Below are 17,812 nucleotides of genomic sequence, written 5' to 3' on the forward strand. Positions count from 1 at the left end.
TTGAACCCTTTGTGTCTCTCTGGCAAGGTGTTCTGCTCCTGAATCAGCTGGGTGGGTCTTGCCTCTAGCCTCTTTGCAGGGAGTTCTGCTGAAGGGTTCCCTGCTGGGCCTGCATGCAGCCTGGGTCAAATGAGGATCCCCAGTCCCCAGGTCGTCTCACTCACTCGCTGGGCCTGCGCTCTGGGTCTGTTCAGGATCCGGCCGCCTCGGTCATCTCACTCACTCTCCGGGCCTGCGCTCTGGGTCTGTCTTGGCCATTATTTTGTTTGTAGCGGACATGTTAAGTTGAAATACAATTGTCCCTTGATATCTTTGGGGAGTTGTTCCCAGGACCTCCTACAGATACTAACAATCATGGACACTTAAGTCTCTTGTATAAAATGGTGTGGTATTTGCATATAACCCACTTTTTTTTCCATGTACCTTACATCTTTTTCGTTAGTTAACATGTCTAAGAGGATGTATATACTGTGCAAATAATTGCTATATTATATTGTTTAGGGAATAGTGACAAGCCCAGAAGCCCTGTATATTTCAGTACGAGTTTCTTTTCTAGTGTATTTCTAGCTAAGGTGGTTGAATCTCACGACAGAAGCCACAGATCACAACCTGTAATTACAGAGGGCTGACGTCATAGTCTTCTCTTGTGTCTGAGAACCAGTGGAGTGCTGTTCAGTGGCTCAAAAAAGAACCAAGTTTTTTTTTTAAACTATGGAAATTAGTCAAAGGCATACAGCAGTCTGAGGAGCACTTATTCAAGAAAAATGGCTGCATCTCGGTAAGAATAGTGAGCTTCAGGCTGTTCATATACCTACCATTGCAACCTCTCCAGAGTCGCAGTAAACCTGGTAGCCTGGCAGCCATGGCAGTTGGCCTTATTAGAAGTGACTTAGGTTTGATTGGCTCAAAAGCCCTTGTTGGAGGAATTACTCATAAACAATTCAGGTTTTGCTTAACTTCACAGCTTCTTGAGGTGCAATAACAGGGCAAAGAAAAACCTGATCAAAAAAATTTTTTTAAAGGAAAAGCCAGGAAATGTGATTCCCATAGGGACTTTGAAAAGTGTCCCCATGCTCCTGGAATCTAGAATAGCACCCATGCGTTGGGGCTGTGGGCTGCCATGAAGTGAGAAGCTCAGATGTGGTTCCCTCTTGCCTGAGCACACAGCAAGAGGACCTGAAGCAGAGGTGGAAGCTTCCTGTGGAGTGTGACGGCCTGGCCACACACACACACACACACACACATACACACCCCGGTCGACTGAGGCTGCCAGATGGATGGCATTTATTTAAGGATATCTCTGATTATCAGCTGACCACTGAGTAATTAAAAAGCCTTTGGTGGCTCCATACAGCCAAGAAGACAGAATTAACTCAGCAGCAACTGAAACAGCAACAAGCAAAACCAGAAAGTCTTCTGTGTTGTGCTAGTCACTCTCTCATGGCTGGAGCGTGGTACCTGACACGAGGAACCTACAGGAGAGGTTTCTCTTGGGTCGCAGACTCAGAAGTTCCAGCCCAGAGTCATCTGGCTCCAAGGCAGGACAGCATGGTGGAAGGGGCTGGCGGAAGGGAGCTGACCACATCGTGGCGGTCAGGAAGCGGAGAGAGAAGGGAGGAGCATAGCAGGGAGAGGCCCCTCCGGTCACACCCAGTGACCGCCTCCTAGTAGCAAATCAGCTCTAGTGGTTCCATGAACTCACTCTTCACCTTCCGAAATCCCCACCTCTGAACACATGAGGCTTTGGGGGATGTCTAAATCCAAATAGTGCGCTGAGAGGTATTTCATTGCTGTTGACTTGTAATAGTATTTAAAGTGTTTAAAAATGTCCAGTTTTTATGAAAAAGATTACAAAATATACAAAGAAACCAGAGCGTATGACCCATACACAGAAGGAAGCAGCTCATAGGAACTGGCCCCGAGGAAGATGAGCTGTTGGACTTAATAGACAAAGACTTTAACTATTTTACAATTTGTTCAAAGAACCTGTGGAAAGTGTTTCCAAAGAATCAAAGAAAAGCCTGAGAAGGATGAGTCACCTAGTAACACAGGGGTAAGTAAATATCAAAGAGAAATCACAAAGTACATTCATACCATGTCATCCTTTGCAGTTATAAAAATAATTTTAAAAAGTGAAAAAGCTGTGTCTTGATAGAGGGTGAATTTCAAGAGTTTCCTGCTCACAGTGTCTTATCCTTTGTGCCCTAGTCTCTCCAGATTATTTTTCCCTGAGACAGGCTCTGTATGTCGTTGAGGCCAGCTTTGAACTCACTATGCAGCCCACACTGGCCTTGAACTCACAGTGATTCTCCTGGCTCAGCCTTTGAAGTGCTGGGATTGCAGGTGTGTGCCACCACGCCTGGCTTGTTTCCAGGTTTTAAAAAGGCAGTACAGCACGCACAGTCTATTGTATGCAGTGCCTGCAGCGCCCTATGCTACACGTGCAATTAGTTCATACCAATTGGAATGCTTATTCATAGCAATGGAAAATTAAGAATCAAAAGGGCCCCACAGTAAGTCTGATTTTACATCCGCTGATTTTGCCTTTAAACTTAGAATAAAACCTTTTGAGTTGTGGAGGGTTTGGATTTTGGAAGAGTGGGTGAGTTTTTATCGGACAGGTAAGAAGTGGAGGAGAAAAGCCAGGTGTAGAACAGAGCAGTACACTGCTGTTTGAAGTCATTCCTCAGCCTGACACCTCTTCATTCTCTAAAGCACTGGATCCCTGTGTCACTGGCTGCTTAGGCTTTGCGGGGGGCGGGGTGGGGAGTGTGGGGAGATGGATCTTGTTATGTAATTTAGGCTGGCCTTGAACTCTGTAGCCCAGGCTTGGCTCAAATTTACAGTGATCCTCCTGCCTTAGCTGTCTGAGTGTGCTGGGATTACAGGTGCCTGCCACCACACCCCACTAGGCTGTTTAGATCTTGAATCAGCCAAGCCTGACTGCCCTGTCAGTGCACAGAACCTGGCTGCAGGATGCTCCTGGTCCCGTTTGCTGTGTTAGAGCCCAGGGGATGGTGGCCGTTCCTTTATCCTGGAGCAGCTCTGAGCTCTGAGCCTTTGCCTGTGCTTCTTTGGTCATCTGAAAAATGATCTCACTCCCTTCTTTGTGACACTGTATCCCTCAAAGGTCAGTATGGCTTTCCTCCTCCTACTAGATCTTTCATAATTTTCAAAAATCACCTTCATCATTTTCTTAGTGCTGGCACTGCTGGACACTTGGGTCCCATCCTTCCTGAGCCTGCATGCTGCAGGCATGGGTTGGATGAGAACATAGCTTGTGAAGGGAAACCAACCGAGTTTAGCATTTCTTCCCAAAGGCCCCTCGTTTGAGTTTCTTTTAGGGCTGCAGTCGTACCCTGTGGTTCATGAGTCGACCATGCCTTCTCGTTTTCATTAGATGTGATGCTGTTGGTTACCGTGGGTTGCAGTGATTGGGCTACTGAGCCATGCTGTGAATTGTGCCGGTGTGGTGTAGGCTCAGTGTGGTGCAGGGTCAGGAAAGCAGGCCATGGACTCTGGGAGACTTGGGCCTTGTGGTGCTGCGTGGGCGTGCACAAGCTTCTTAGCTCCTTTAACCTTGGCTTCGTCTTGAAAATGGGCCTACGCAGCAGCTCTCTGCTTTTTCTGCAAGGATGCAGGGACCCGAAGAGAACGATGAGTAGGCCGCACGCTGTGCCCAGGCGCGATACCCGTCCTAGCGCATGCCAAATTCTTTTCTCCTCCTCTGTGCTTCTCCCCCCTCATCTTCAATTATTTTAGCCTGCTCTGACAGCCCTAGAGTACCTTAGAGATTTGAGTTTTAATAACATTAGATGTTTGGACCACTCTGGTTATTTTATTTTTTGTATTAATGGAAAACTCACCCTTCCTATTTACTTGGATTTCTTACAAACATAAAATTTCTCCTTTCTCCTTTCTGCAGATACTATTAAGGCTCATTCTACATACCAAGCTATATCCCTTGGAGAATAGAAGGAAGTTTAACAGTCTCCATAGAAAGGAAAAGATGGAAAAGGATTTTTTTAATCAGCAATCAGAGCATTTCTACATAGGATCATTCTTGACTCATTTAAAATTGAGATAAAAGTTCATGGCATAATCACATCAGTAGTTTTTGGACATTTTTACTGGGGATTGGGTTTAAGGTTGTATGTCCCAAATATTGTCCTTTTTAATTGTTCTTAGCAGAGATGTGAGAGTCTCAGACACAAGGATTATTGTGGTGACTGTAATGATACAGCATTCTCTTGCCTTTTGGAAAGTAAAGTGGTGCAGTCTCCGTGCAGAGACCGGTGAATGACCATGCTGGGAACCTGGTTGCCTGTCTTGGTGCATAGGTGCCAGGACTAAGGAGAAATGAGATCTCTGAGGCTTAGAAAGACCCCCAAGATCCCGCCACTGCTGTACAGCCCTTCAGAAATGAGTTCTAGAATTCTAGGGACCTTTCCTCTTTTCTGTCCTCTCTCTGCTTCCTGACAGAAGAGCTGTAGACCTCCTTGATTGCAAGTTCTGAGACATTTCGTATTGATTAGAATTCCTTATTAGTGCTGTCACGTCCAGGGCTGCTGCTGCTGCTGCTGCTGCTTCTTTTTCTTCTTCTTCTTTTTTTTTTTTTTCTGTAAAAATAACATTTGTAAAAGAAGTATGGCCTATGGGATTTACTGCTCGTCATCTTAAGTAGTGACGAAGGCATAGTGAAGAGGCCAGGCTCAGGAAGATGTATACCAGGTCCTACAAGTCTCAAAGGTTGAGAGTGAGCAGGAAACACACAAGCAACTGTGTTTGGTATCAGGTAAGACAGCATAGCTTGGCTGTTATTGAAGAGGTGTCCAGCATGGGGAGCAATGAGATAGAGGCTGCCCGCATAAGTGCTGCTGCTTGGCACGTTCAGTGCTCAGTGCCAGCTAGGCAGTGACACGCTGCAGAGCCTGTAAGGGGTCCCTTGCATATCAGTATTGTATAGGGGTTAAAGTGATTGGAATTGGCCTCAGTTTTCATCACCTCTCTCCTTTTGCTCAGAGCTTCCTCACTTTTAACAACTTGGGTCTAGGCACTTCTTATTTTTTGTATGTTACTAAACCAGATCATTGCAAATATTTGTTTGGGCGACATCACTTTAAAAGTTTTGCCTGCCTTAGTCAACAGTATCCACTATAGGGCTGGGGAGATGGCTCATAGAATAAGCGCTTGCCTGGCAAGCACAAGGGCCTGAGTTCAATTCCTGGTTCTGCAAAAAAACCCCAAAAAACCAAAACCAAACAAACAAAAAACCCAAAGAAAAAACAGTATTCAGTATAAGGTATCCTTAAGTATCTGCCTATGAGGATGGGTAAAAAGCCAGCCTTCCCCGGTCTTATGTGACTTGATAAGGTCATGATCGATAAGGTCGATACTGATAGATGTGAAAAGCACACAGACCACTTTAAAATAGTGGATTTTGTGACAAGTGGGTTATTTCTGCCTTTCAAAATGCATGGACTTTAAAACAAAAGTAATGTAGACAACATTCTAGAGGTAAATGTGGACTATTGTAGAAGAATTGTAGAAAATTAATTGTGGGAGAATTTGGTAAGAGGATCATTGAGAAGGGATTTCTTTCTTCTGCTCCTAACTATACTGAAGACAAGAGTTTATGGAACCCACCCAAAAGGAGATGGGGAGAGGCTTTGGAAGACATGCGGTCTAGGTGTACAGCATGACTTGCAGAATACCTAATCGATATGGATGAGATTAGGCTTTGAGAGAAGTGTGGACTGAGTGTGTGCAAGGAGAGTGGGGCAGAGACAGCAGCCAGTGCTCTCCCGTTGCTCTCCAGCGCTGCTTGGAACTTCCTGGTGGGCCCTTGCTTGCTCGCACATACTTGAGTCCCATCCCGCTTCTGGCACCTACACAATTTGGAGGTCTCGGTTGTGGAAACTTGGGGCGCACAGTTCATGAGGAAAGCTGGCCTGAGAGCTCTTCCACCTGGCAGGCAATGTTGCCAGGCTAAAGTGAGACTTAACTTTGTTTGTTTTCCATTAAAACCTAGTTTTAGAAAAAGTTACTGATTGCAAGTAATTTATGTTTTCAATGTATTAGGGGTGGTGTCCAGTCATTCAAAATAAATAACCAGGGAGTCTCTTTATCACTTCATTCCGTCATCACTTCAGTCTTCTGGGCCAAGCTGAAGTCTTTGAACCCAAAGAAATGTTTAGTCACCATGCCGATTAGAGATTGTAAATCCTACGTCATGACAAGCCTAGGTAGGCATGAATTTCTTTTCTTCTTTTTAATTACCCAGAAATCTGAGGCCAGTTACTCAGCTGTATGTCAGTGTGGATGCCAGCACCAAAGACAGTCTGAAGAGAATCGACCGCCCGCTCTTCAAGGACTTCTGGCAAAGATTTCTGGACAGCTTAAAGGCCTTAGCAGCAAAGGTAAGAACTGTGGTATCTTTAACAATAAATAAAATAAGGGGTTGGTGAGATGGCTCAGTGGTCTAAAGCACCTACTTAGAACAAGCTAAGCTCAAGCAAAGCACAGAGACCTCAGTTCAATCCCCAGCACCACATGCTGGCCCGCCCGCCCCCTGGTGGGCTGAGCTGACCACACACTAAATAAATAAATAAGTAAATAAATAAATAAATAAATATTAAAAAAAAACAATAAATAAAATAAGAAAAAAAGAACAGAGAAGCATTTTCTCCTCTTTTTATAAACAAAGAGTAAATAAAATTTTTAGCTTTTTGAGCCTTCTTCTTTTTTTGTTTTTTTGAGACAGGCTCTTACTATGTAGTTCAGATGGGGCTTGGACTCATTAGTCCAGGCTGACTTCCAACTCATGTGATCTTCCTGCCTCAGCCTCACAAGCGTGGGGGTTACAGGTGTGTGCCATCACATTCAGCTCGAGACTTCCTTCCTTGAGGAATATGAACATTTAGTTCACTTAGCAGATTCATTGATGCAGTCTGAGAGGCCGCATGTTGAACATCCCAGGTGGCATTAGATGTACAGCCAGATTCAAGAGTCGCTGTCCCAGAAGACGGCCTTTCCTGTCCTTCGTGAAGCTCAGACTCTGACATTCCAAACCCACCCCTGCCTGGCCTCAGTGTCGATCACCAGACCTGGTGGCTGCTGTGGCCCAGGTTGTGCTCTTCTGCTTTTGCTTCCCTTCTGATGCACACTCGCAGTTTCTTCTGTATCCCTGGGAACCCTCTCCTGGGATCGTGGAAGTCCTTTCCTTTTCATTCGGTAGCTGTCCTGTGCATCCTCCTGGCTCAGCTTCGTGTTGCCTCCATGTGCAGACCTTTCCGGCTGCAGTTACCTGCGTTTTTATTGTTGCGAGTTCTAGATCTATAAAGTTTTTTCTCTCTTGTTTTATCCTAGGCATTCTCTTCTAAATTGGATTCCTTGCCCATGCGTGAATTCTGTAGTGTTTAGCACAGTACAATTTATGGCTTTAATAATTTTCTATTTTAATGAATGAATGAATGGAAACTTAATAGAGTTTAGTATTAATGTATGCATTTTCTGGCTATTAATTTTTTCATGCTCTTTTAGGTCTGAGAAGTTAAATTGAGGCCTTTTTTGATTATTAATACTGATGTTGTTTTAAAATCTAGAAAGAGGTTTTTCACCTATCCTGGATTATACAAAGCTAGAGGCCTAAGTGCTTGTTGGGCTCTCAAAGAGGCCCTGTCTAGTCTGTGCCCTCAGCTGTGTCCTCTTCCCTGGTGACTAGGACAGGAAAGGCAGAGTTCAGAATCAGTGTTTAGCTGAGACTCAGCATCAGGCCCGCAGACCCTGAGACCCATCTGAGATTGTTGTTTAGGGTGGGTTTTGAGTCAGAGCATGGATAATACCTAGCAGGCATTAGCAGACTACCTTCATGACTTTTGTCTTTGGCCAGAATTTCCCACAAAGGAACTTCTCACCTTGAAGTCACCTGCTTTGAGTGTTCCCTGCTAACTGCTCTAGGCTGCATTGTTGGTAGTGATCCAGTGACAGCAAGTTCTTCAATGTTCTCTAACACAGGAGCATTTTAAACAGAACTTCACTACTCCAGGTGGAAAAGGTGCCTTGGCCATTTGCTACTCGCTCACAGTTTAGGGCAGTTGCTTTCTAAGCATTTTGTAGTAGAGTTACTGTGTTTTATTCTTGTATTGTTTATGTTGCCATTTAAGAAAGGTTGGTAGTGGTAGTTAGAAGCTGCTCTTAAAAGGTTTTCTTTAAGTCAAGGTGTTATTTTCTTCAGCATAGTTGATAAGAGGATTGCTGTGAGGTTGAGGCCAGCCTGGACTCCAGGAGTTCAAGGCCAGCCTGAACTATAGATTGAGACCTTGTCTTTAAACAGAAAAGACCAAAAAAAAAAAAAAAAAAAAAAAGATGGGGTTGTTTTGTTGCCTTTAGCACTCACAAAGTAGCCATGTATATTGTAGCTATATTTATTAGCTATAAAAATATTACTAAATCTGATATCATTTGATTTTTAAGCTGAAGTGCTTTCTTAAATAATGAGTGCATCCATACTGTTATCTTGTATTACTTGCTTGGGCATTTTAGTATACCTGAGCAAGGCATGGTAGTAGGACAGAAAATGTTTTCAATCTTACAAACAAGGAAATTTAATTTATCCCCCAATTTTGCATCTATTTATTTATGCTAGTGCTGTCCAAAGTAGAAGGTAGAGCATTTTGTTTATTGACTCTTGGCAGTCACAGTGTTTACATCTCTGATCTTTATCCTTTGTAGATGAAGAGAAGAATGTGTTGGTACTTGAGTATGTGAGCGAAAAAACAATCCTGTCAAGATAACAGGGCAAAAATGTGTTAGCTTCTCCTTCTGTCTGCGATGGTTGCTCACTCACCGGTGTGTTAGGAGGAGCAATCCTCCCTGTGCAAGGCCGCACTGCCTGCCGTCAGCAGCACACCTACGGCCGCAGTGTGCCCGTGTGCGTTTCTGCTGGCTCATAATTATGCCGAAGTCAAGACCCGGCAGGAAATTGAGGCACTTAATCCTTCCCACGTTCAAGCAGCAGCACTGACATTCTTGAACCCTCACATTTAAAAAGGAAAAGACAAACATAATTACCTGTGTTCATGTTTTTGGATATCAAAAACAAGCGTTGCCTTCTTTCTACAAATGTTAGGGTGCTCTGACCGCACCTCGCTGTCGTTCACGCGTCGAGGAGGGCTGAGTTCTGTACCCAGGAGCTGCACAGGCTGGTGCTTACGTGTGGCCCACAATTTGCTGCTATGAAGCAGGTATTTAATATTTGACCTTCTCATGTCTGATTATAAAAATATCTGCAGATTATGAAAATGTTGGAAAGTAGAGAGACATGAAGTAATAAGGAAAGAAATTATCTATAAATCTAGCCTTGAGATGGTAACCATTGACATTTGAGGTACTCCGATATGATCCCTCTTTTGGGACTAGAAAAGGTATTGCTTCGTATTCATGATTCAGTTTTTTGTTGTTGTTGCGTAGCCTCATGCCAACCACATTGTCCCATGCTATTAAGTCTCTCTGTGGTGGTCACTTTTAAGGTATTGTCATCTTCTGTCTTCCTGGTTTTCTACTTTGGGCCAGTAACAGGGAGCAGCCGGAGTGTGTGATGCTGTTGAGCTCCTGTCCCCACCCAGGGGCCTTGGTGACCCGTGCTAAGTGCTTGGGCAGGAGGCCAGCACCTCTGCTCTTCTCGGTGCAGTGTGCACAGCTGTCATGTGTGCGTGCTGGTCCACTCGGGGCAGCCAGAGACGGCCTGGGCTCTCTCACTGGCAGTACGGCTGCTGTCGTAACAGAGAGACATTTGAAACAAGGTACAGAAAGTAGTGGCGCTTTGAGGACTCCGCAGTACCCAGAGGTCAGTGGAACATCACGCTTCCTCCCCTCATTTCAGGGTGAGCTTTCTGTCCCCCTTGCTCTCACGGGCTCCTCTGCTTGTCTGTGGGTTTGGTGATTTCCTGTCTCAGCGCGAGTCTGTTCATGAGCCTCAGCCCATCGTGCTGGTCTGCAAAGCTGCTACATGTGTAGCTATATATCTATGTCTATATCTAATTTATATATAAATATATAAGTAATGTATATTAATATATATTAATTTGACACAATACTGGGTTACACTGTGGCATTTTCTTAGATGTGTATAGTAGGTTTTGATGGTATCTATTCCTAATAGCCTCTGATATGCTCATCCTCCTGATTCTTTTCCTCATGTTTAATAGTTTGCTCTCTATTTTTATGTCTCTGTCTGTCTGTCTGTCTGTCTGTCTCTCTCTCTCTCTCTCTTTTTCTTTCTTTCTTTCTTAGATTTCACATGTTAAAGAAAACACAACCCTTGTCTGAGTCTGGCTTAGTGCGATAGTCTCCAATTCTATCCATTTTGCTAAATGGATAGAGAATTACTTTTTTTTTTTTTTTTTGGTGGAACCAGGGATTGAACTCAGGCCCTTGTGCTTGTCAGGGCTGCGCTTATTCCACTGAGCCATCTCCCTGGCCCCTCCTAAATGGATAGAAACCGCATAATTGCGTTCTTCTTTATGGCTGAATAACACCCCATTATGTATGCATACACCACATTTTCTTTATCTGTTCACCTACTGATGGCATTTAAGCTGGCTTGTATCTGGGTGTATGGATCGTGTTGCAGTGCACATGCTCAGTAGGTATCTCTACGGGGTGCTGACCTTAATTACCAGTTAATCCAGATTTATACTAAGGAATGATACAGCAAAGCCTTATGGTAATTCTGTTGTTAGTTTGATTTTTTTAAATGTTAAAGAGAGAAAAAAGATAAACATAACTTTTTGGGTTTTCCAGTGTGGCAGAGAAGCAGAAGCAAAAGAGATGGGTGGGCTGTATTGACTCTGAGGACGTGGGGAGGGCTGCAGGGAGATGGGGGATCCTCCGGCCTGAGAGAGGAAGGCAGAGATTTTACGGACTTGCTAGGGGTGGAGTTTAGGGGCAGTTGCAGTGACGCGTAAAGAGCTGACTGGGGTCTCCCTTGTGGCACAGGAAAGGTAAAAGAAACTTGTGTTCAGGGCTGGGTAGGGGTCAGGTGGAGGGGGTCCCTGGGAAGATAAGCTGTTGTTTTTGGGATTCAGCCAAGTTGAACTAGGGCCATAATAATTTAGCAGTTTATACTCGGGCCAGAGTGTATCAGTAGCAATGATACCAGGTTTCAAAACAGGTTAGTAGGACAGTTACAATAGTTGATAAGTACCTTGTGTATTCTTGTTTTCCTAGTAGTTATTCAGAGTAGAAGATATAGGTGCTATATCTCGTCTATACAATATTAACGGGGCTGGAGAGACAGCTCAGTGATCTAAGTGCCTGTTTGGCAAGTGCAAGGACCTAGTTCAATCCCCAGTACTGCATGCTGGTCCTAGAACCCCAAGACTCACTGTGCTGACCACTGACACCGGGCGTAGTGGCACATGCCTGTAATCCCAGTGCTGGGGAGTCTTGAGACAGGAGGATCACTACGAGTCCAGGCTGCATAGCTAGACCCTGTACCAAATAAACAAACAAAAAACCAATTTTTTTTGAAAATTGAAAAAAAAATACAATATGAGCACAAAATTTTCATTTCACTGAATTAAGAGAAACTAGCTGTGTAACTTTCTTAACTATCTTGCATATATCTTTTTTCTCTTTCCTTTTTTTTCCTTTCTTCCTTTCCCCTTTCCCCCATCACATTTTGTCGTTTCTTGTGAACAGTTTCTGAGATGTCCCCTTACCAATTTCCACAGTAATCCCAAACTTAATCCCAAGCTCTTCTGACTCACACTCCTACTCCAGTGTAGCAGCGTTCCTTTTCTTCCTGTGTGCTCATCAACATTTCTTGTTGTTTGCTTGTTTCTATGCAGCACTGGGGATTGAATTTCAGGCCATCTCAATGAGATACATCCCCAACCCTTTTATTACTTTTTTATTTTGAGACAGGGTCTCATTAAGTCCCTAAATTGCCCAGGCTGAGCTTGAACTGGGAATCTTCCTGTCTCAGACTTTCAGAGTGCTGGGGTAACAAGTGTGCACCACAGCACTCTGTTTTTGCAGTCTTTATGATTGCCATTTTAACTGGGATGAGACAGAAGCTCAGCATTGTTTTGATTTGTGTTTCCCTGGTAGCTAGTGATGATGTACTGTATTTTTTCATATAAAGTACTTACTATTTATATTTTGTCTTTTGAGAGGTGTCTGTTCAGTTTGTTTGCCCATGTTTGATTGGATTATTTTTGAGTTAAGTTTTTTGAGTTCCTCACACATTTCTGGAATAATGGTTGGCAAAGATTCTCCCCCATTCCATAGGTTGTCTTTTCACTAGTAATGGTTTCCTTTGCTGAGCAGAAGATTTTTAAGTTGGTGCAGTCCCTTCGGCCCATTATTGTGGTTATTTCCTGAGCTCTTGGAGTCCTGTGAGGAAGTCTGTATGCCTCTGGCTTCAGGTGTTTCTGCTGTGCTTACTTCTAGCAATTTCAAAAGTTTGAGGTGTTTGTTTGTTTGTTTGTTTATTTATTTATTTTTGAGACAGGGTATCACTATGTAGCCCAGACTGGCCTTGGACTCACACTGATCTTTCTGCTTCAGCCTCCCGATTGCTGGGGTTACAGGTACGCACCACCACACCAGCTATGTTTCAGGTCTTACACTTAGATCTGTGATCCATTTTGAGCTGATGTTTGAATAGTATGAGACATGGCGACCTAGGTTCAATCCTCCTCATGTGGATGGCCAGTTTTCCCAGCGCCATTTGATAAAGAGGCTGCCTTTCGTCCACCAAGGCAGTTTTTGGCCCCTTTCTCAAGAATCAGGTGGCTGTAGCTGTGGTCATTTTTTTCTTTCTGTTATGTTCTGTTCTGCTGGTCTACTTGTCTCTCTCTCTCCCTTTTTTTTTCTTTGAAACTTTCTTTTATTTATTGTGACAGAAAAGAATTTGTAAAATATCATTAAATTCTATTTGCTATACAATAAACATCTATTTCCAAGTAAGGGATACACACCATAGTGGAGTAACAATTTTAATGTATAAAATAGTCCTAGTTTTTACTGTAAGATTTGGACAAAATACAAAACATCTTTGCAATAAAATTGAGAAGGTAAATTAAATAGCTTATAGGATTTCAGAAATGTCTCCTGAAAATAATGACGATGCTCACGAACTAGCGCTAGGAAGGAACATCATGCCAATAGACAACATGGCTTCCTCCACATCAAACTGCCACCGACTAATGACAGGGATGTATGACACCTAAGAAAAAGTATGCTCTTCAGAAGGAATGGCAAGAGAAGACAATTTATAAACAAACCCCTCCCAAAGTCCTGAAGAGCTTTTCAGAGGATCACAGTCGTGAAGATCATTTCTAAGACGTGTTGTCTCTTTTGATGCCGGTTCCATGCTGCTTTTGTTACTGAGGGTCTGTGGTATGTTTTGAAGTTGAGTGTTGTCAGATCTTCAATTATTGTTCTTTTTGCCCTGGATTACTTTTGCTGTTCTAAGTGTTTTACATACAAATTTTCAGATTTTTTTCTAGTTCTTTGAAGAATATTATTGGTATTTTGATGGGGATTGCATTGAATCTGTAGGTTGCTTTTGGTAATAGGACCACTACCTTGCTGATCCGTGAATATGTCTGGTTTCAATTTCTTTCTTTGATGTTCTAAAATTTTCACTGCAGAGTTCTTTCATCCTTGATTCCTAGGTATTTTATTTTTGAGGCTATTATAAGTGGGATTGCTTTTTGTATTTCATCCAGTTCATTATTATTGTAAAAAAGCTACTGAGTTTTGTATGCTGATTTTTTATTCTACTACTTTTTGCTGACTTTAAAAAAATCAACTCTGAGAGTCTTGTGAAGCCTTTACAGTCGTCTAAGTATGGGATCATAGCATGCACAATCACGAATAATTTGACTTCTTTCTTTCTTATTTATAACCTTTTCCCTTCTGGTACAATATTATACAGGAGTGGTGAGTACAGATATTCTTTTCTTGGTCCTGATTTTAGAGAGGATGCTTTATGTTTTACCCCATCGGTGTAGCATTGGCTGTAGATTTGTCATAACAGCCTTTGGGTGTGTGGGTTTGTGCACAGAACCAGGGGTTGAACTCAAGCCCTTGCGCTTGCCAGGGAAGTGCTTATTCCACTGACCATCTCCCCGGCCCCATAGCCTTTTATTATATTGATGAAAAATCTTTCCATTTGTAGTTTGTTCAGAGCTTTTGTCATGAAAGAGATGTTGAATTTTGTTGAAGGCTTTTTTTGTATTGTTTAATCATAGGCTATTACCCTTGATTCTGTTTATATGGTATATTACTATGTGAGTTGATAATGTGTGTGTTGAACCACTCTTGCATCCCTGGAAGGAAACCAGTGTGATCATAGTGTATAGTCTTTTTAATGTATTGTTGAATTTGTTTTGAGAGAATTTCATTAAGGAGTTTTGTTTTGGTGTTCAAGGATATTGATATATAGCAGTTTAAGGCTTTTGTTAATACAGACAGCCCCACTGCAGCATGTGTGCCACAGATTCGCCACCACTGGTCTCTTGTTCTTTCTTTTTGCTGTGTCCTTATACTGCCCTTGTAGAATGGGCTTGGAAGTATTCCTTTATTTTATTTCACTAACAGTTGGGGAACTTTGATGTTCTTTACAGTGAATTCATCTGGCCCTATGTTTTTAGTGTCTTATTCTTACTTTATTAAGGCTTTGCTTGGCCCTTTATCTTATGCCACTCTTGGCACCCTTCCCAGAATAAGAGGCCTGCCAAGGTCTTCGGCACCACCCAGCTTGAGTCCAGTGCCATGTTGCCTGCTCTTTTTGGCTAGTGTGGTATTTTGATTTTAGCCACTTCTGAAATCAGAAGACTTTGGTGCTTTACCTTTTTAGCAGTGGCATCCAAAGCCACTGTCTGCAAGATGGGTATTTCTCTCTAGTCCCCGGAAGTTCCCTAGTAATGAGATTTCCTCCAGACCTGACTTCTACCTGAACTCGTTTTAGGGAAATGTGAATGTATTGCCTACTAGGTTCATATCAAGGAATCAGATGTCTAGTAGTTAATTGCTTGGATCGGTAGAGACGGACTGTAAATTTGTAGATTTGAAAGTCATCTCTTTAGCATTAGATTATGGTAGAAGGTCATATAATGATAGAATTACCCAATAAATGCCTAAAGAAGACCAAAAAAGAAGCTGCATGGAAGGAAAATGTTAGTGTTCTCAAGTTAAAGGCATGTAGAGAGACTGTGAAGAATTTGAGGAAGATGTTGCTTCAGTTCTATGCAGGCCTGTGGTATATTGCGTATAATTCAGGAAGAACCATTAATTTCCAGAAAGATAATGAAGTAGAGGTCAAGGTAGGATGAAAAAGAAGCTTGATTTGCCAGTTGGGGTTTTTTGATACTGGGAATTGAACTCATAACCTCAGGCTAGCTAAGCAGGCAATGTGCCACTGAACTTTATCCCCAAGAAAACTGCCCCCCCCCCCTTTGGGTACCGGGACTCAAACTCATGACAGTGCTTGTTTTTTTTTTTTTTTAATAAATGCATTTGGTACAGGGCCTCACTATGTAGCACAGACACATAATTATCCTCCTGTTTTCAGCCTCCCCAGCATTGGGATTACAAATGTGCACCATGACACCCAGTCTCAGTGGCTGGCTCAGCTCATCCAGGGGCAGGGCTGGCACTGCAGGTAGTGCAGGGCATCGAACCCCAGTCTCTGGGCTTGCCAAAGCAGACAGTCCACTGAACTATCTTGCTGGCCCCAGTGCTTGGTTTTTAATGACTGTGTCAAAAAGAAAGACATTATGGTTTAGAGACCATTATGTAGTGGAACAGAGGGGAAGGGTGAGTGAACAAAAGATAAGAATATTAAGGAATAGTAACCTTTGAGCCAAGAGCAGTAATGAATATTATTTAATGAAGAAACTAAAGGCATTTCCTCTTATTGAGTTACAAAAGTATGTAACGATATCTGCGAAAAATCACTTAGAAGATAAATATTATCATAATGAAGAAAATAAGCTGACTCATAGCTGTAGCAGAATTCGGAAGTGAACATTGCACTGTCGTGATCAGGCTGTGGCGTTAACAAAGACCCACACGTTGGTGTCTGTCTGCACTGTCAGAATTTATTTGCTGTCAGGAGATTCACAAGCTCTTGTGTCAGTCTCCTGAGTTTTACTTGGAGTGTTGGCACTTACAAGTTTTTTGTTCTTTGTTTTGTTTGGCCTTGGGCAGTGAACTCAGGACCTTCCCTCTGAGCTACATCTTCAATCATTTTTAGTTTTTATTTCATTTCATTTTGACATAGGATCTCACTAGGTTGCCCAGTTTGGCCTTGAATTTGTAATCCTCCTGCCTCAGCCTCCCAGAGTGCTGGGATTACAGATGTGCATCAGCGCACCCTGCATCTGTAACACCCAACCACGTCACAGCCCACACAATGCTGTATAGTTTATAGAAAAGCGGAGAAAGTGGCTATAGGATTTAAAGTCACTGTGATGCTCAGGTATTGTCCAGGCAAAAGGCCTGGCGTGGTGTCTCAACCCTGCTGCGCTGCGCCTGGGCAGAGGCAGCTCCTTGCCTGGAGCTCCGGGACAGAGGTCTTAGGTGCACGTGTGAAACAGTGCCGTGGTGTCGCTGGTCTGCAGCACCTCTCCTTCTGTTTGTTCAGAGGAGGCTTCAGAGTCTCCTGTGCATCTGGGGGGTCCAGTGTGCGCGCGGGTGGCCGTTGAGTCCTTATTAAAGTGCGAGTGAGTGGCTGGCTTATCAGTCTGGGCCTTAGGATTTGGCGGGGTCGATGGTTGTTTACTTCTGTCCTGCTGTCAGCCCCAGACCCTGTTAGCCTTTGTACCCCATGAGGACAAATTAGGGTGCTGAAAAGTGCAGTCAGTGGGGACAGGGCCAGCAGGAAACTGCTACATGCTCTCTGTTTTTGTTTTTTTTTTTTGCGGGGGGGGGGTGGGTACAGGGTCTTGCTACACAGCTCCGACTCCTAGTAAGCCTCCTGTCCCAGCCTCCCCAGCGCTGGGATTACAGGTGTGTGCCACCACCTGACTTCAGTGGCCGCCTTGGCGCAGGGCCCACATGGCATGTGGTACCGAGGATCAGTCCAGGTGCTTAGGCCACTGAGCTGTCTCCTGAGCACAGTGCTCCCTGATCTGCTGTACCTCTCCTACACTACACGTGTGTGAAAATGCGTGTGAGAGGAGTTACATTTTTATAACTTTTTATATGAAAACCTATACCAAGTAGAGGACTTTGCCTGTTATTAAACTTTGTAATTATTTTGCTTTAGTTTTTTAAGTACAGGGTCTACAGGGTCTCATTACATAGATCGGACTCAGCATGCCCCAGGGGTGGGGCCAGCACTACACACTGGGGATCAAACTCCAGTCCCTGTGTCTGCCTAAGCAGGTACTTTAATCTGCTGACCTATCTGGCCAGCCCTTTACCTAGTTTTTGAACTCTGTATAAATATCTTTTTTTTCCCTCTATTTTTAAAAATTTATGTATTTGGTACAGGGTCTCACTACACAGCTCTCCTACACTACACACGTGTGATGATCCTGCTGCTTCCAGCCTCCCCAGTGCTGGGATTATAGGCATGCACCACGGCACCAGGACTCAGTTGCTGGCTCAGTGCGCTTGGGGGCAGGCCCGGCACGGCATGTGGTACGGGGTTCGAACCCCTGTCCCTGCGGCTTGCCTAAGCAGGCGCTTAGTCTGCTAAGCTCTCTTGCCAGCCCTTGTATAAATTTCTTGTTTTTTTTTTCTTTCTCAGCACTTTGTTTTGACAAAAACAGCTTGTTTGCAGATATTTGTA

The 17,812-nt window shown here is 43.5% G+C and overlaps 1 protein-coding gene across 2 annotated transcripts in view; it reads left to right on the forward strand.

Moving 5' to 3' along the window:
- LOC101592786 (S-adenosyl-L-methionine-dependent tRNA 4-demethylwyosine synthase) overlaps positions 1 to 17,812 on the forward strand; it is a 203,784-nt gene that overhangs the window by 95,770 nt on the left and 90,202 nt on the right. For both annotated transcript variants that reach the window (XM_023714443.1, XM_023714441.1), the window contains exon 13: positions 6,284 to 6,419. In XM_023714443.1, coding sequence (XP_023570211.1) covers positions 6,284 to 6,419 — 136 coding nt within the window. The remainder of the gene's footprint in view (positions 1 to 6,283; positions 6,420 to 17,812) is intronic.

The sequence above is a fragment of the Octodon degus genome, unplaced genomic scaffold (genome assembly GCF_000260255.1).
Source record: "Octodon degus isolate 3935 unplaced genomic scaffold, OctDeg1.0 scaffold00035, whole genome shotgun sequence".
In the NCBI taxonomy this organism is placed as follows: Eukaryota; Metazoa; Chordata; class Mammalia; order Rodentia; family Octodontidae; genus Octodon; species Octodon degus.